The sequence below is a fragment of the Adiantum capillus-veneris genome, chromosome 2 (genome assembly GCF_014529385.1).
Source record: "Adiantum capillus-veneris isolate H3 chromosome 2, ASM1452938v2, whole genome shotgun sequence".
NCBI lineage: Eukaryota > Viridiplantae > Streptophyta > Polypodiopsida > Polypodiales > Pteridaceae > Adiantum > Adiantum capillus-veneris.
The window spans coordinates 13,336,015-13,355,913 of record NC_140932.1 but is presented as its reverse complement, the minus strand read 5'-3'; the positions used below and the strand labels follow the sequence as shown (position 1 = coordinate 13,355,913).

The 19,899-nt window shown below is 44.9% G+C and overlaps 1 protein-coding gene across 1 annotated transcript in view; it reads left to right on the top strand.

Moving 5' to 3' along the window:
- Positions 1-19,611, top strand: part of LOC147462390 (putative xyloglucan galactosyltransferase GT13) — a 41,670-nt gene extending 22,059 nt beyond the window's left edge. Inside the window, exon 2 of the mRNA XM_086483788.1 lies at positions 18,810-19,611. Within this exon, the coding sequence (XP_086339914.1) occupies positions 18,810-19,397 (588 nt within the window). The 3' untranslated portion in view covers positions 19,398-19,611. The remainder of the gene's footprint in view (positions 1-18,809) is intronic.
- The last annotated feature ends 288 nt before the right edge of the window (positions 19,612-19,899 follow it).

The window sequence follows — 19,899 nt, the reverse complement described above, 5'->3', positions numbered from 1 at the left end:
GCATCATCGCCATCGACATCGTCACCGACATAGAGTGAGAATTCAGCAGATAAAGATTTGCAGATTTCAGCCCCTTAGCATTTTTAGATTCAATCCGTCTTGTCGTCGTCGACATCGTCGGCAAGTCCAAGCATTGTAGAGATTTGTGCAATCATAAGTAGACCGCTCTCGCCATAGAGAGTGGGGCCTTCGGAGGAGGGTTTTGACAACATTCTAGTGTCGTATTCTTCTCTCTCTATCTCTCAGTCTCATGTACCTTCATTCACAGTGTTCATCCACTTTGTTTGTGTCCATTGCACTCTCTCACTAAAGGAATGGAAGGCTCTCCCTTCCGTAAGTAAAAGGAACCTTGAGCACAGTTCGGAGCACTCATCTTGAGCAAAGTTCAACATTCACTTCCGCTGCACCTTACAACAACTTTGGGTAATCTCTGAAAAATTCTTCATGAACCCACACTGCCTCGTGGGTTCCTCGATCCTTGAACTTCAAAAAGTACCGTCTGACTTTCTTCTTTGAGCCATGGTAAAGCCGATGCAACAACACTTGCTCCGGCTCCATGACTTCAGCTTATTGATGATCTTGGGCTCTTCTTCTTCGGAAATGTCCTTCGGAGGTGTTAGGCAATTGCAATTTCATCGAAACCTCATCGATCTTCTTAATGATAAGAAATGGACCATACATTCTGAAAGACAACTAAGGACACTTCTTTCCAACTTGCTTAAGACGTTGCTTCATGATTCTTAAATAAACCCAATCCCCTTCCTTGATAGAAACATCTTGACGATGCTTGTTAGCCTGTCGTGAGTAAAACTCATGAGCCTTGCTTAGCCGAAGCTTCACACTCTCAGAAATCTCATCCAAAGACTGACTTTCAGCATTGACATAAGGCATTTGACTGACTGAGCGAGTCAAAAGTGATTGGAACGGATGGCCAAAAGCTGCCTCATACGGAGTTCTACCAATGGCAGAGGAATAAGAGTCATTCAAAACTGCTTGAACCAAAGGGAGATAGAGCTCCCAACGAGACTGTTGATCATGCACATATGACTTCAAAACATCAAAAGCCAACTGATTGTAAATTTCTGTTTGACCATCTGACTGTGGATGAAAAGCCGATGAAAAATTCAACTTAGTGCCAAAATTTTCAAAGAGTGCGCAAAAAATTGGACGTGAACTTAGTATCCCTATCTGAAACGATTGACTTTGGCAAACCACAGAGGGTGTACCAATGCTTTATGAACAACCGTGCTACATCTTGTGTGGTGACTGTGGCCTTACAAAGAATCAACATGCACAACATGCAAAATTTGCTGAAACGGTCAACAATTGTCTAACATTGAGTATTCCTTGAATGCAAACTAGGTGGAAGGTTAGTCATAAAATCCATCAGGAATAGGCAGCGGAAGCAAGAGGCTTTGCTCCTTACCTCGAGGAGCTTTTACCTTTTGACAAATGGTGCACTATGTGACATAACGAAACACATCTTTTTGCATTTTAGGCAAATAAAAGAATCTTTCTATTTTTTCCAAAGTGGTGTTCATTTCCCTGTGCCCATCCGTGAGAGAGTCATGAGCATCATGTCATATGGTTGTCTTGAGAGAGGGAAACACACATAGACGGTGACGAAAATACAACAAACCTTCATGAATGAGATAGTTGTTGGGCCCTTGGGAAGTAAGAGCCTGCAACCATTACTTACCGAACTCAAAATTTGCATACTGATTCTTCATGCTGTCAATAGACACACCCTGAAGAGAAATTGTGGATCTTGACTCGAGCGAGGATCTGTCCTTTGCGACTTAACACATCTGCAACAGGGTTAGCTTTACTACGCACATACTCAATCAAACCTCCAAATTGCTCAAAAAATTGTGACCACCGTGCTTGGCGATCACTCCAATGTGCATGTAAGGTGCAGCGGAATGAATGTTGTATTTTCTCAAGATTAGTGATCTTTATTGCTCAAGGTTCCTTTTAGTTCTTAGGGAAAGAGAGAGCTTTCCGTCTTATGGAGAGTGCTATGATCACGAACAAAGTGAGTGGATATTGTGCGTGCAAGTGAATGAGACTGAGAGAAGGAGAGAAAAGAGATACGACACCTGAGAGGTTGTAAAACCCTCCTCCGAAGGCCCCACTCTCGCCGACGAGAGTGGTCTACTTTGATTGCACAAAGGTGTACAATGCGAATGCAATGGACTGATGCAACTTGGACTATGCTGTCACAAACGGGAGCGCATAACAATATAAAATACATTGGGATAAATAGGATTTATCACTTATTACTGAAGCCAGAGGATATAGAGAGAAATAAATAGAGAGAGAGATAGAGAGTGAGAAGATCGACACAGTACTGGGACCAGAAGATGGGCTGGTCCCCCCCCCGTAATAGTATCTTTATTACTGAGGAGAAGTCTATACAAGCACTTGAACCGAACGTATTACCACGTTCGTTCTAGAATAAGACTTGATGGTTCCCGGAAGCCTCAGCTTCCGATTCCTAGGGCAAAACCCTATTCCAAGGAACTTCCGTTCCTTATTCCAAATCCTTGAGAACCAAGGTTCTCGCCTCTGGATCTCACCTTCCAGACTCAGGGCATGATATCCCTGCAACTCTTTCTAACTCTCTTTCCAGAGTCATCTTCCCGCAGAACAACTCTGCTTTCCTAGACACGAAGTCCTTACTTGGGAATCCCAACTTCCGGATCGCAACTTGAGAGACTACCTCTCTCCGATCCGTGGATCTTCTTCCCAAACTCGGGTACGAAACCCTTGGGCTGATCTGGCTCTAGTTCCTCAGAGCGCTTTTCTCTTGCAGAGGCTCATGCCTTCCTCTGCTCCTACTCCCTCACGAAGAGGAAGTACACCTGCAATCAAATACTCAAAGATCATAACATGAAAAACGTTACCTTCAAAGTCTCGACGCTCTAAACGCAACTCCGTTCTCGAAAAGCAATTCCCCGGAAGAGATCTTTACATAGAAAAATCCTCTCTTCCAATCCTACACACAAAAGAGGTGTGTTCTCGGGTTCCTTCTCGTAAATCAGCCCCGTCTACGACGTTTATGGGCTGAAAACAGAGAAAAACAGCAACTTGTCGCGATGGAAACACGCTTCGTAGGCACTTCTTCGCGAGGGAACTCGCGCACTGGGTCTTGGCGACATCTGGTACACTTGGGGCAGCCATGGGCATCACTGGCAACGTCTTCTTTATGGCTGAAATCTGCAGTAGCATCTCCTCCTTGCAAAGATTGGTCCTCCTCTCTGAGTGAGGGCATGTGATGCTTTTATAGCTCCTAGCCACAGGCACGAATAGCTGCTCGCGTAGAGATCGCGGCCGTTTTTTTTTTATATATTTTAAATTTTTTTTTTCAATTTTTTTTTTTCCGTTCTGCCAGAAAAAGAGAGAGAAAATGCTGGCTGATCTGTTGCCTTATTTATCAGATGGCTGCCCACTTATTAAGTGGGCGGCCGGCGTATTTTAAAAATAGTATGAACCTGCCCAAAAACTCAATAAAACCTTATAAGTTAAAAACAATGCTTTCACAGCACTTCCCAGGCGTCCCTGGATGCAATCACATGCACAGTTGCAATGCAGACATGGACTTCCTCGCGGGAAAGCATCTGCTTTCCCGAAAAGCAATCCCGTTTTCTCAGAAAGCATCTGTTTTTCCTCAAAGTTTCCTTTGAACCCATCTTCATTCAAGTGCTTGCTTTTCCTTGTGCACAATTCTAACACAGTTTCGGAATTTCCTCCCGACTATGGATATTCCCTTACGGATGCACCCGTCACCCACCTTGTGACGCATCAGGAATACCCATCACCTAGTCCTTTCCTACCGAACTTACGGTACAATCTCCTTCACGATGCTCTATGTCCCCCATCCTATGACACATCAGAGATGTCCGTTCCCGGATGGTCGGATACTTCTTTTCGATGCTCCCTGTCACCCATCCGATGTGACGCACCAGAAGTACCCGTTCTTGGTGGCCTTACAGATATTCCCGTTCTCAGTGTTCCCGTCATTACTTTAAATGATGCACTAGGAATACTCTGTACTCGGATGTCTCCAGTGAGAAAAACCCTCTCACTTAAAATTCCAATAATTCATTTAGAATTATTTTTTTCCTTGGTGTTCCAAGCGAGAAAACCCTCTCACTTATAAATCCATTAATTCATTTAGAATTATTTTTCTGTAAGATAAAGCCAATTTAGCAACATATGTTGATGACGACGACGACTTGATGGTTGAAATCTGTGGTCTTCTAATTGCTGTTTTCGGGACTGTTTTGGTGGCTGAAAATGATTGTTTTGGCTGCGTTTTGTGGCTGATAATGGGGGATCATTTGCAACCAATCTGGGGTTGATCTGCTACTTGGATAAAGGCTGAGAACCTGCGTTTCTTCAATGCTGAATTTGCTGATCAAAAACGCTGGCATGGCAACAATCCTAGCGTTAGTAGTTGGCTGCAAAAACGCTGAGCTGGCAGGGACAAAAACGCCAAGAGCTGAGGTGAATTGGTGGCGGGGAAACACGCCAAGGATGGGGCTGATCTGTTGGGGAACTAACGCCAGAAGGGGGGACTTCAATGGCGATGCTGATGCTGTGAAACCGTGGGAGAAAACGCCAAGTATGGGGAGGTGGTTGGCGCTAGGGGGTCATGAGGGGGGGTTACTACTGAGAAGTTGTCTGTTGAGCGGGAAGCTCCTGCTGCCTCTTCTGCCAGAAAGTGCTAACTTGGATTTGCTTATATATTAACTTAGCAAAATTGCCCTACCTGCTTTTGTTGGAAAGTCACTTGAAAATAATAAGTGAAAATAACCAAAAATAGGAAAATAGGCTAAATGCACTAGAAAATTCCCTTAACTGATGCTAATGGATTCTGATGGGAATTCCGATGATCATGCTGTGTGCAACCGGAGGATATGCATCTATGCTAAGTGACTGGGCATGCACAGTCTACAAATAGACTCACAAAAGTGCCATTTCATTGCTAATCTAAACTGACTGGACTGATTGAACCCTGCTGTGGTATAGCTTGTCCACGGACACATAGGGTTGGGATGTGTCACGTGACAGTGCACTAGGTATGGACTGGAGCCACTTGAGGGCTTGGTGATCTGTGAACTCTCTACCATACGGAAAATGCTTTCAATGCTTGAGAGAGTGAATGATAGGCAGAGGTTCTTTGCCATAAACTGAATAGTTCTTTTCTGCACTATTTAACTTCCGACTAAGGAATGCAACTGGACGGCCATGCTGCCGAAGCATAGTTGCCTATGGCGACATTGCTCGCATCCGTCTATACCTCAAAGGGATTGTCCCAAGAGGCAAGGATGAGACGCGACGCTGGTGTCATCGCAACCTTGAGAGCTGTGAAAACCTCAATGGCTGCTTCGGGCAAATCCACGTGCTGTCGGCGAGTCTTTACCCCTTTCAAAGCATCTGTTATGGGTGCGGCAATGCGTGCAAAATTCTCTATGTTCGAACCATATGCTTGACATAAACCAAAAAAAGAATGCACATCATATGCAGTTTTGGGCAGATCCCAATTACAAACCTGTTTCACCTTCGCGGGATCTAGCTTGACGCCGTTTGCAGAAAGATAACCCAGATAAGTAACTTCAGTGAGAAAAAACTCAGATTTCTTAGCTGCAATGTACAACTGACACTCATCCAAACGGGTTAAAACCCTTTCTACATTCTTTTCATGTTGTTCCCACGATGCAAAAAAAATTAGAATATCATCAGGAAAGATGAACACACACGCCAGCCATATTGCCAAAACGGCCTACCATGAGACGGTTAAATGTACCCACGGCAGGTGTCAATCCAAAAGGCATAACCACACCTCGCTCTGTGCGAAAAGCGGTCTTGTAGATGTCGCCTTTGAATACCCTTACCTGATGGTATTCACTTTTGAGATCGACCTTACTGAAAACCTTTGCCCCATTGAGCCTATCGAGGATATACTCAATGCGAGGCATCGGAAACTTTTTCTTGATGTTCATCTTGGTCAATGCCCTGTAATCAACATACAAAGGAGACAAACCATCCTTCTTGCGGACAAATAAAATCGAAGCAGCAAAAGGACATACAGTAGGACGTATGAATCCTCTGGCCACCAACTCCGTGAGTTGTCGCTCTAATTCTTCTTCTCGAGTCTTTTTCAAACGGTAGGGAGCCTTACTGACTGGCTGTGCCCTCTTCGTGTGTTCGTTGCGATGGTCCTTCGGCCGCTTGGGAGAGAGATGGGGTGGAAGATCATCCTGCAAAAAAGAGGTGCTCATACTTAGTAAACAAAACTAAATACCTGCTTGGAGCCTTAATGCTTGGGTAACTGGAGAGGCATATATGAATGTCGCTTGTGCTCCTCTTCGTAATTCACGCTTCGCCTGCACATGAGAAATGAGAGGTAAAGGATGCAGATCCTCCTCACCACGAATGATCATGGGAGAGTCATTTTTGGCATTTAGAGTGAGAGTATTGTATGCCCAATCAATGAGAGGGTTATGCTCACGAAACCATCTAATGCCCAAAATCATATCACATTCTGAGAGAGGAGACACGACAAATTTTCTACGGAAGGAAGCTTGTCGAACAGTGAATAACACATCAAGGCACTCTTGTGTAATGAGAGAATCCATATCGCACTTAGCATAAATGACTTGTTCTTCTGGCGTTATGTATCCTCCTATAATTCCTTGTGCAACTTTTTCATGTGGGATTAGCTTAGGTTTAGCAGGTTCTTTAGCTTTACCCTTAGATTCATTTTGAGAGTTCTTTTCCAAAGGATTAGAGGAAGATTTGGTAGAAGAGTTACTGTTTTTACCATTTTTACCGTTCTGTGGGTTTTGAGGAGTTTGAGAGGTGCCGTGAGAAGACTTGTTCTCCTTAGGCTTTCCTCTGTTGTGCTTCATCTCTTGTGCGAGAGGAATCGCTACCGCCTTGTTGAGATCTATGGGATCGAGTACTTCGACATCAAACTTGACATACTCGTCCAACCCAAAAAGGAATACCTCTTTGCGCTCCTCATCCGATTTGCGTTTGGGTGCCGAGCTGCAAAATACAGTTCGAGAAAGACATGACTTGCATACCATTTTGCTTTAGATTGCACCAATCTTCTTTCAACCGTGCTAAGTACTGAGGTGGCATAAACCGCGCCTTGAGCTTGTCTTGGAAGTCGGCCCAATTGAAAGAAAGGGGCACGTCTTCTTTGGCTTCCTCTAGGTGCGCGGTGTTGGGCGCATTTCTGACACCCCGTTTTTTGTAAATTTGTACATATGGACATGACGCCTGGTATCAAAAAGGTGTATGGGGTCTATTTTTGTGAGCTTTTTAACTTGGTTTAGCAAGCACATGTACATGCACTACAAGTCGCTAGTCTAGTGACAGCTGTCAGGCTATTGTAAGTGCCCGTGAGTGAGTTTTTTGAAGTGAGCTTTGTATATAACTAAAGCTCATGTACAAACTAAAAAAAGTTCAGCCAAACATCAGAAATTTGCAGGTTTTAGCTCGTTGTGTCTCCTTGGTGCTTTTGGATGCAGATTTTTGCCTCGACTAGCCTTCTCTACGTGTAGTCGTGCTGGGACAGCCTTCTGTTCGCGTCAATTTTGCTCATGGCGGCGTATGGAATCAATTTTGGTCATCTTCAGCTTTCTCGCCAGTCATTTTTCAAGCTTTATCTCAAGCTTTGAAGTGCCCCAATTGGAGTTGTGCTCATCAGGTTACGACTAGTTCTCTGCAGGGTTATGGCTATGGCAGCTTAGTTGCAAATAGTGTATAGGCAGATTGGGAGGGCATGTATCTATAAATTGTGGAATTGATGTTGAAGTTATGGGTTTGTGATGCTTGATTGTGAAAGGAGAGGCTCTTGTTTTCATCTGCATTGGTCGGCGTGTGCTGTAAATCCGTGCTTTGACAGGGTTTTGCTCCTATGTGACATAGTCTCTTGGGTGGGCGACGGCTAGTAAATTCCCAAGGGTCTACTCTTATTGGACTTGTGGTGTTTCAAAAGGATTTGGAAAAGCTTTTTGTGTTTTGTAGTTCTCTTTCAACGCTCTTGGGTGACATCACTATAGAGGTGTTTCAGTTTGCTTGTTTCCCAACAGTGTTTTGGTGCCCCCCACGGAGGATCTTCTTCAAGTGACCCTCAATTGACAGCTTTGATGGCTATGGTGACAGAGTTTCCAAGGTTCTATGGTCATGTAGGTGAGGATGCTGATGCATTCATTGAGAAGATGGAGTTTTCTTGTTTGATGGCAAATAAGGAAGATCCAATGATTATGCTCAAGATTTTGTTTTTTTGCTTGAAAGAGGATGCAAGAATATGGTATGATGAGTATGAGTTTTGGTTGAAATCATCTCAACCTCCATTGGTGATGACTTATGATGCATTAAAGAAGGCTTTTCTTGAGAAGTTCAAGAAGATAGAGGACCCAACATATGTATGGCACTCTATTGAAGAACTTAAGCAGGGTGATGGTCAAAGTGTAGATGCCTTTGTCAAAGAGTTCAATGCTTTGTGGAAGAGATGGTGTGTTTCTTTGGGAAGTGATGCTCCTCCTCTTATGCTTAAAAAGTGTATGTTTATGCAAAGTTTGAGAGTTGATTTGAAGTTAAAGGTTGAGCTTAAAAGGCCACTTACATTTGATGATGCAGTAAAGGTTGCAAAGCATAAGGAATGGAAGCTAGAGAGAGTGAGGCAGCTTGGATTGCAAGAAGATGTGAAGCCAAATGTATCTTATGTTTTAGACATAAATATGGACAACGTATGCAATGAAGACTTTCATGTTTCTCATTCTCTTGAGTATGTGAAAGAAGAATGTCATATTCATAATGAGATCAAGAAGAATGCTCAATGTATGCCATCTTTGTTGTTTAAGAGATTTGATGTCAACCTTCATGTCAAAGATGATGATTCTAGTAAGGTGGATGTAGACAAGAAGGCTACCATGGTCATGAAAGAGTCTCAAATGCAAGGAAATGATCATTTTGAATGTCCAAGTCACATGGCTAATGCTTCTCATATAGGTTACAATGAGGATGAGTATGCTTCTGGTACGAATGTTATTGCTGTGAGTTCTTCTCTTGTAGATAGGTAGTCAAGGATCACAGGATGGAGGTCAAGGAAGATAAAAATGACAAAGATGGTGATGTGTATGATGAGGGCTCTCGGGTATCTGCTTTGGGTGATTGTATGCAAAAGGGTGATGCAGCAACTAAGCATACTACTTGTGTTGTTGATGAGGACTCTATCAATGAGAAGCTTCATGGCGTGCATGATGGTGTGGATGATCCTGCCTTAATTGATGAAGAGAATATTGAGGTTTTAGAAGATATGGAAAATGATGGAGGCTCTCTTGTTATGCCTCATGTGAATATGGTTGATGCTACCTTGTTTGATCCTCTTGTTAAGGAGCCTAAGGCATATATGGAAGATGGCTTACCTATCAAGAATGATATGGTTGAATTGGATAGAGGCTTAATGAAGAGTGGGGAGAATGAAATGGATATGCATGAGGATATAAAAATGGCTGAGCTAAAAGTTGAAGACTTTTTGGATGAGATGTTAAAGGATTCCTTGCATGCTATAATGATGAAAGGGTGTTTCTTTGTTGTATTTGTTGAGAGTACTTTATGCCTAAACAGGATTTGGATTCTACATATGGTTTATGCTTTGATATTGGGAGTGACGCAATTGATATGGTTGGTGTTTCTTCATGAAATTTTTGCTTATGTTGTATGGCCCTTTGATCCGGGTGGACAATATGCTTATGCTACAGCTGAGCATGAATGCTCTAGCAGACTAGGGGGTTGGCAAACTATGTTGGGCGCATTTCTGACACCCCGTTTTTTGTAAATTTGTACATATGGACATGACGCCTGGTATCAAAAAGGTGTATGGGGTCTATTTTTGTGAGCTTTTAAACTTGGTTTAGCAAGCACATGTACATGCACTGCAAGTCGCTAGTCTAGTGACAGCTGTCAGGCTACTGTAAGTGCCCGTGAGTGAGTTTTTTGAAGTGAGCCTTGTATATAACTAAAACTCATGTACAAACTAAAAGAAGTTCAGCCAAACATCAGAAATTTGCAGGTTTTAGCTCGTTGTGTCTCCTTGGTGCTTTTGGATGCAGATTTTTGCCCCGACTAGCCTTCTCTACGTGTAGTCGTGCTGGGACAGCCTTCTGTTCGCGTCAATTTTGCTCATGGCGGCGTATGGAATCAATTTTGGTCATCTTCAGCTTTCTCGCCAGTCATTTTTCAAGCTTTATCTCAATCTTTAAAGTGCCCCAATTGGAGTTGTGCTCATCAGGTTACGACTAGTTCTCTGCAGGGTTATGGCTATGGCAGCCTAGTGGCAAATTGTGTATAGGTAGATTGGGAGGGCATGTATCTATGAATTGTGGAATTGATGTTGAAGTTATGGGTTTGTGATGCTTGATTGTGAAAGGAGAGGCTCTTGTCTTCATCTGCATTGGTCGGCGTGTGCTGTAAATCCGTGCTTTGACATGGTTTTGCTCTTATGTGACATAGTCTCTTGGGTGGGCGACGGCTAGTAAATTCCCAAGGGTCTACTCTTATTGGACTTGTGGTGTTTCAAAAGGATTTGGCAAAGCTTTTTGTGTCTTGTAGTTCTCTTTCAACGCTCTTGGGTGACGTCACTATAGAGGTGTTTCAGTTCGCTTGTTTCCCAACAGCGGCTAACTGTGCCTCTTGCCATGCGTGATACCAATTAATGGCATCACCGACAAGATACATGACTGCCGTGAAAACTTTGCTATTTCCTGTCTTCTTAGTTGTCGCAAAGTAAGCATTAAATTGATGCAACCAAGAATGAATAACATTAGCATCCATCTTACCGTCATACTTGCTGAACGTCAACTTCTCAGTGATTGGATTGTTGGAGTCCGCATCTCGATTTGAGCTACTTGATGAAATGCCCACATCTTTGATCGGCTCAGACTTCGAGGTGAGTACTTGTAGGACCAACTCTTGCATGCGTTGGTCTCTGTGCGCCTCACACTCTAAGTCCAAGGCCGTTCGCCTTTCTTCAGTCGCTATGCGTTGGGCTTCGCGTGCTTACTCACGCTAAAGATCCATAGTTGCGCTTCTCTCTTCGGCTGCCAAGCGCGCTTGCTCACGCTTACGCTCCAAGGCTGCCTTTCTGTCTTCGGCTGCCAAGCGCACTTGCTCACGCTCACGCTCCAAGGTTACCTTTCTTTCATCGCGCTTGCAATACAAGTTTGCTTTTCTTTCTTCGCGCTCGCGATCCAAGGCGGTGTCACCAGCGTGTGACTACTATCTATCCTTTTTGTTGATTTCTTTCTTATTATCTATTTACTTTCACTTTTTGGAAACACCCCTCGGGAAATCTAACTGCCCTGCATTGCATAGCTAGTGTGGAACTGTCCAGAGGGAGTCCAGGCCTGAGGGCAAGAGAGCACTAAGGTTGGACAAGGACTATGGTTAGCCAAAGTGGGGTCATTGACTAGCCAAAGTGGAATCTTTTGCTACAGAGGCTACATTTCAGTTATGGGTGTGGCTGCAGTGTACAAAGGGGGTCAAATGACCTAGAAAGATACAATGGCAGCATCTCTTAAAATTTAGGGAACTGCTATTTTGGGACCTGAAAATGTGTGCGTCATTACCTCCGGAATGACAAGGAGAACATTTTCTTACTCTGCCGTGAAGTCAACTGGGCAACCGGTTGGGAGATTTTTAGGCGGCAACCCCGAAACGGGAAAATGCTTGTAAATGCGCCAAGTGGCACATTTTGGTGCACTTTCCTCATGCAAGAGAAGGTGGCGCTGAATTTGAAGGGGAAAGAGGTTCATTTGCAGATTTTGTCACAGGTTAAGAGCTATGGAGTGCTTGATTTCCCTCCTATGTACAGTGCGGTGCCAGGAGTGATCCCCTGCACGCTACGCACTGCTCTCTCTCTCTCTCTCCCCTATAGCAGTATGTTATGCCCCACTAGTGGGTTTTTCAATTGACCAATGTACAATTGTGTGGGTTCATGCGCGATTGCCGAGGCAAGAGCCTCTTGCACAGGTACTAGATTAGCTAGCGGCTAATCCCTCGCAGGTACGGGTGAATTCGGAGAGGTTTCATGCCAGAAATCTCGTCCGATTCAAAGGGCAAGTAACCCTACAGGTGCGGGAGCTCGAGGACTTGCTACGGATGCGACCGGCACGCGAAACGGAGCCCGAAACAGTAAATTACAGCCTGCTGTGTATTTTTGCAGGTTTAGGGTTTTGGCCCTAAACGGTCCCTAATACCCCCAGGACGTTCGGGGACGCGAGGGGACCGCTGTACAGGTGACCTGACGCATTTTCGGGGCTGAAAACAGAGAATTCAGCATGCTGCAGATTCTCGCCAGGTTTTGCAAAGTGCGCGTATGCGTCGGGAAAGTCATTCAATGCGTGGGAATACTGACTGTGAAGGGTCCTAGTACAGTTATGTTGCCGAAATTGGGCCGGAACAGTTGAAATTCAGCCGAGCTTGTGTGGCGCAGCTTGTAGGGAACCACATCGTTTATTCCCTCTTTTAAACAATAAAGAAATACCGAAAGGAGCGCCTAAGTTAGGGGCCAATCTGGTGTAGGTCTTCTCATACAGGTGCAATCTAGTGGCCTGTATTCCTCTCCCCTTTGTTGTGTCTTGAAAGTACAGGTAAAGTGGGCGACAAATTAAATGGGTGAAAGCAAATAAGGTTTAAGTTTAAAGTTTACCGCCCTTTTTGAATTGAACAGGCCGGTTTCATGGTTCCATCCCCGGGATTAAATCACTTTTTTCCATAGAAGTGAGCCTTGGTCAGTTTGGGCTTGAAGACATAGGGGATCATAGACCAGACACAGGGAATTGCAATTATGGCTGACAAACCAGATGATGTGACTGAAGAGGTTTCCTCTTCACAGGGTCAACAGACATATGAAGTGGGTGAGTCTTCAAGACCACCACAGACGGATGATGATATATTCAGGACCCAGTTGGCTACTGCTATGGCTATGTTCACACAAGTAATGTAGAACCCGAGGTTTTTAGCCTTTCTGCAACCTCCTCTTCCGTCTCAGCAAGTTGGGTCACTGGATCGTATTTAGAAGCCTGTTAAGGCTCAAGCACAGGTGATTCATACTGCACAGTCAATGGAAACACCTGTACACTTGACGGAGAACATACAGTCTCCACAACCTGTGCCTAAGGTGCAAGGACAGGTGGCTAAGATGCCAGTCTTTCAAGCTATACCAGTTCAGCCCGCCACCTTTCAGCAGCCTATAGCTGGTTCTAATGGGCAGGGAAGCAACCTACAGGCTATGCAACAGGTCTTCCCACCACCTTCAGTACACCCTGGCTATTTTGGAGATGGATCGGTATTCCAGAGCATGGCTGGTCATGCACCTGGAAATCAGTTTTACACGCCAGGAATAGTGTTCGGGGGTGCTCAAACGATGATGCCTAACCCCATGTATGGTGTCACGGGCATGCTACCATGGTTTCAAAGCACTCAGGGCCAATTTGGGATGCCACAGGCAAATTTTGGTATGGCTGGAATTACAAATCAGCAGCCAAATATGGCATTTCCAGGTCAACTTAATTGGGGTTGGGGAACACAAATGAACCCTAACAGTGTTCTCATGTTTCAGTCACTTCCATATGACAACTTAACGCCGTTGGAGAGGCCAACTCCGTACAAGGAAGGTGGCAAAGGTGTGACATTCACGACCTTTACAGGGTTTGATGACAGGAAGAAGGCTCTCTCATTCCTCCAGCAGTTTGACAAGGCCTATGCAGGGGGAAACTTTACAGAGGCTTCAAAGGTCCACAAGGCATCCACTTTCTTGACAGGGAATGCGGGACAATGGTGGACAACTTTATTGCTTCAAGGGCAAGCTCCGTCCACATGGATTTACTTCAAGCAGATTTTTGCAGCAGCATGGTTATCTGATGACTTTGAAGCAGATGTCATGACAGAATGGCACTAGCTTAATGCTGCTACTTGCAAGAATCTAGATGACTACAATCGGAAGTTTTGGAAAGCTCTACTTCCAGTAACTTCCTATAGGTTTGTGCCATTGACAGAACAGATTGAAAAATATTGTTGTGGCCTACCCAAAGAATTGAGAAAGTACTGCACGAAGACCAAAGTCACTACTTTGACGCAGCTCATCGAGGTAGCAAACACTGGCAATGGTTTGCTCAAGGGAGAAGATTGTGAATTCAATACTGGCGTCAAGGAAGGATCAGCCAAGAAAAATTCAGCGAAGAAGTATGTTCCCAAGGAGGCTCCGAAAGTGACTTAGGAGCCAGCCAACGCAGGGAAAGACAAAGCTACGGCTGAATCAGAAAAGGGACCAGCGAAGAAATGGAAAAGACGTTTTCCTCGCAAGTCGGAAGAGCAAAAGAAGGTCCTGAGGTCAGAGAACAAATGCTTCATCTATGAGCAGCCTAGCCACATTGCTTACAATTGTCCTACAAAGAAAAGGCCACCTGATTCTGAAGACAAGGAAGACAAGAAAGGAAAGAAGCCCATGGTTGGTCTAGTGCCAGATATGGTGGGCGACAAGCCAAATTCAGATGCAAGTGAGCTTTGCAGAGCATGGGGAAAGGTCAGGGATCAAACATTGCTCATCTTCTTTGATCCAGGTGCCAAAGCCAACTTCATTTCCCCAGAATTGGCTTCAAAGTTGGGAATCAGACCTGTAGAGATGGGGTATACAGCAGAGGCAGGTTTGACATGTCCTGGCCATACAGAGGCTGTGACACCCATCATTGGAAAGTTGCGCCTACATATCCAGTCCTATGTAGATGCTGACGAATTTTACATCATGCCATTGGACGGATGTGATGTGTTGTTAGGTATTCCTTGGTTATTTCGTGTACAGGGAATCATGGATGCCTACAACAAAAAGATCACTGTACAGAGCAAGGGAAAGACTCACATCTTGGATGTAAAGCTTAAAGGGGAGTCTATTCCCACTGTATCAGCTTCTACTATTACTTCTGTAATGAAAAAGCATCTTTCTGCATACTTGGTTTTTGCACGTGAAGTGTCAGATTGTGATGAATCAAATTTATCTGTGCTACTTTCTTATTATCTATTTACTTTCACTTTTTGGAAACACCCCTCGGGAAATCTAACTGCCCTGCATTGCATAGCTAGTGTTGAACTGTCCAGAGGGAGTCCAAGCCTGAGGGCAAGAGAGCACTAAGGTTGGACAAGGACTATGGTTAGCCAAAGTGGGGTCATTGACTAGCCATAGTGGAATCCTTTGCTACAGAGGCTACATTTCAGTTATGGGTGTGGCTGCAGTGTACAAAGGGGGTCAGATGACCTAGAAAGATACAATGGCAGCATCTCTTAAAATTTAGGGAACTGCTATTTTAGGACCTGAAAATGTGTTTGCGTCATTACCTTTGGAATGACAAGGAGAACATTTTCTTACTCTGCCGTGAAGTCAACTGGGCAACCGGTTGGGAGATTTTTAGGCGGCAACCCCGAAACGGGAAAATGCTTGTAAATGTGCCAAGTGGCACATTTTGGTGCATTTTCCTCATGCAAGAGAAGGTGGCGCTGAAATTGAAGGGGAAAGAGGCTCATTTGTAGATTTTGTCACAGGTTAAGAGCTATGGAGTGCTTGCTTTCCTTCCTATGTACAGTGAGGTGCCAAGAGTGATCCCCTGCACGCTACGCACTGCTCTCTCTCTCCCCTATGGCAGTATGTTATGTCCCACTAGTGGGCTTTTCAATTGACCAATGTACAGTTGTGTGGGTTCATGCGCGATTGCCGAGGCAAGAGCCTCTTGCACAGGTACTGGATTAGCTAGCGGCTAATCCCCCGCAGGTACAGGTGAATTCGGAGAGGTTTCACACCAGAAATCTCGTCCGATTCAAAGGGCAAGTAGCCCTATAGGTGCGGGAGCTCGAGGACTTGCTACGGATGCGATCGGCACGCGAAACGGAGCCCGAAACAGTAAATTGCAGCCTGCCGTGTATTTTTGCAGGTTTAGGGTTTTGGCCCTAAACGGTCCCTAATACCCCCAGGAGGTTCGGGGACGCGAGGGGACCACTGTACAGGTGATCTGACGCATTTTCGAGGCTGAAAACAGAGAATTCAACATGCTGCAGATTCTCGCCAGGTTTTGCAAAGTGCCGTATGCATCGGGAAAGTCATTCGATGCGTGGGAATATTGACTGTGAAGGGTCCTAGTACAGCTATGCTGCCGAAATCGGGCCGGAACAGTTGAAATTCAGCCGAGCTTGTGTGGAGCAGCTTGTAGGGAACCAGAGCGTTTATTCCCTCTTTTAAACAATAAAGAAATACCGAAAGGAGCGCCTAAGTTAGGGGCCAATATGGTGTAGGTCTTCTCATACAGGTGCAATCTAGCAGCCTGTATCCCTCTCCCCTTTGTTGTGTCTTGAAAGTACAGGTAAAGTGGGCGACAAATTAAATGGGTGAAAGCAAATAAGGTTTAAGTTTAAAGTTTACCGCCCTTTTTGGATTGAATTGACCGGTTTCAAGCGGCGCCTCTTGTTGTAGCATCATGTCCATCATCGACTTGACCAAAGCCTCCAGAGGATTTGGTGCAACCCATGGCATAGATGGGGAAGGGGGAGGGTCGGAAAAAATTCCTCCTGGTGGAGAAAATTCTTTGTTATTACCTACACTCTCATCACCTTCACACAAAGTATCCATTCCGCTTTCGGTGATGACCATACATTGAGGTCTTGGGTACTTAAGTTCTCGAGGAACTTGGGTTCTTGGGTTCTTGAGGTTCTTGAGTTCTTTAGCTTGCAATCGGTGTTTGAGAAGGCTTTTCTCTTACCCGAGCTCGACTCTTCCCTGTGGGCGCACCCCTTTGCGGTCTTGCGCTCACACCAAAGTTGCTTTTTCCCACCTCACGTCGATTGGACGATCGCTAAGTGCACGGTCGACTCTCTATGAGTGAAAGGAGGAACAAGGGGAGGCTGGACAAGCCCTTCTTTCTTGGGTTACCTGTTACTCTTCAAAACACGATTAGGAATTGACACGCTCAAGTGGACTTGGGTTACGTGCGACCGCAACAAGCAAAAAATTTCTTGTGGTTCTTTCCTTGAGTGATACAGAACACTGCCAAAAGCTTTGTACCAATGTAAGGTGCAGCGGAAGTGAATGTTGATATTGCTCTAGATGAGTACTGAATGTCATGCTGATGATCATGCTGTGTGCAACCAGAGGATATGCAACTAATCAAAGTGCTTGGACATGCACGGCCTGCTCACAGGCTCACAAAGGTGCCAGAACACTTCCTAAGCTGACCTCAACCCTAGACCTGAGATAGCTTGTCCACATGCACATAGGCTAGATGTGCTAATTTTTTCGATTTAATGCTTCTTTTAGTGCTAGGCTTCATTATGGCTGAGTCTGCTATTGATCTCCGGAGTCATGACAGGAACTCAGTACGTTGAACTTTGTGCTGATGTGTGCTCATGTGTGTGTGCGTGTGGTGTGTGTTGTGTTGGGGAGCATATGTCAGTACCTAGTTCTACACCCACTATTGGGCACTGACGACGTTAGTGGGGATGTCGTGGTATTTAGTCAATACTATGTATGATGAAGCTGATGGTTATATTGTCTTGTGGGTGACTACCGTGGGTCTATACCTTGCACTTTCCTTCAAGGGTGAATCTGGGCTTATCCTGGATTCATCTAGGTATATAGCTTGTCCACATGCACACAGGGCTAGATGTGCATGTGACATTCCGGGCGTGCGTGTGGATGGATGTGTGTATGTACTGTGGGTGAGTGGAGCTTGGTTATGCGTGCATCGTGTTTCATCTTGTGTTTGTACTCGTATGGCTTGTTTTTAGGTGTGTGTCTTTGTTGGGGGGGGGGGGTGTGAAGCTTGTCGATTTTGTTTTCCGTTTGTTTAATTTGTTTTTGGTGGCACCGCCTTTCGGTAGAAAGGGAGGGTGTATGTTGAAGGAGTTTCAACCCGTGTACAACGAAGCAGCCTTGAAATTTTGAAGGTATGTTTTATTCTTCTTCTCTTCGATCTATAGTCTCTCTTCTTCTTCTTCTTCTCTTCAATCGGAGTGAAAGACAGTGCCAACGTCTGTCGTCACACACCTTGTTTTTGGTTTCCTTGTTTTTCTTTTGCTGTTGTGTGGTAGGGTGTTGGGGTGCGCTTCGGTTGGAGCTCTCCTCTCCCTACTACGCATTTTGTCGATGTATATCTTTTGGCGGGCCCTGGAGTTTCATGTTTTTCTTGGAGCTAGCCTCCCGAGCTTTGGAGTACATCATAAGGGATCCACCTTCAGCAATTGGATTGTTTTCTACATTGGCCAAGACCTCCTTAGAAGCTCCAATTTTGTGCTCAAGACAGTACTTAGTAGAATTCTTTGGTGATGTCAGTTGCTTTTTATCTATCATCTTCGTCATTGGCGATTACCCCTCTTCTGTGCCTCCTCATTTCCATAGTTGGTCATAGTACGAGTTGGTGTTGGTCAGCTTTCGCCTGCCATTGAGCAGCTGTAGAGGTGGCTTCTGGCTATCTGGGTTTTGGTGGGAAGTGCCTTTCTGTCCTCTTTCTTCCTCACATCGCTAGAGCACTTTTTACTCTCTTCAGGAGAGGTTTTTACCCTTGGCATTTTCAGTTCATCCAACAGTTTTTGCAAGTGTGGCTTTCGGACCTGCTTTGTGGGGTTTTCTCAAGTAACAGAAATGAGGCTCTTTTGGTGGGTAGAGAGAGAGAGAGAGAGAGAGAGAGAGAGAGAGAGAGGTGTTGTTTCATTTATGCATGCATCATTGGAGCCGGTGCGGTACTTTGTAGGAGACGATAAAGGGAGCAAAGAGGGAGTGGCTGGTAAGTTTTTTGGGATCGGCCAGAAGGAAGTTTCGGCATGAGAGCACGCTGCAGTTTAGGCAAGAGCTCCAGAAGCAATGCGAGGAAAAGAATGACAAGTGCAGGTTTTTGGATTGCACACTTCAGTACACACGATGGCAAATTCCATGTGAAAGTGAGCCTGAGATTGTCACTCTTGAGTTCAGCAATGCAGTGTTCTGCTTGCAACCAGAGGGGGATACACCGACCCGGAAGAGCTTTTTTGACAGCATCATCGCTGGGTGCATTCCTGTTGTCTTTTCCAATGAAACTGCTCACCTTCAATATGATGCCTACCTCCCCTCTGACCCTACCATGTACTCCATCTTCCTCAACAAAGATGATATTGCTCTTGGCAAAGACAATTTTGTGCAAGCACTCGCCAACATTTCTACAGGGAGAGTTAAGTCTATGCAAGAAAACATTCGGGAGCATATCCTTCCTCGTATCATCTACTCCTCACCCTCTTCTTCCATCTCTTTCCATGATGCTTTTGACATTGCTCTCCACCAATTCTTCTCCAGTTTCACCTCCTAGGTTTGGGATATAGCACCATGTTTTGGTGTTATTCTTGCTACAGGGAGAGTCATTACGAATCGAAAAGAAATGTCCTTTCTAATTGTAGGCGGTTGGGTGATAAAAAATAGTCTATAGCCAACTATGGTGTGGGTCACTCTCAAGGGCATGCATATTGATGCAATGTTTGCACTATAGAGCTTTGTGTGGTAGTGTTGTATGTGTTACGATCATGGTGCAATGGTAAAAGTGTACTATGAGGTGCAAGGGCAATGTGAGTGACAAATGCTAGGTCCTAACTCAAGCAGCCCTTAAAGTAGAAGGTTGCAACACCCTTTTGAGGGGATTTTACCCTGTAGATGAGGGATAGGAGAATGCTACCCTCTAAAAGAATTGTAATAAAAAAGGGGAGTTTCTTTTAAGGCCTTCAAGATGAAAGGTAGAGTCACCCTTCGAATTTGAGGGCTAGTGCTAGGGTAAAGGGGCCAATAACAAACTGGGGTCCAATACAAGGACACCCTGT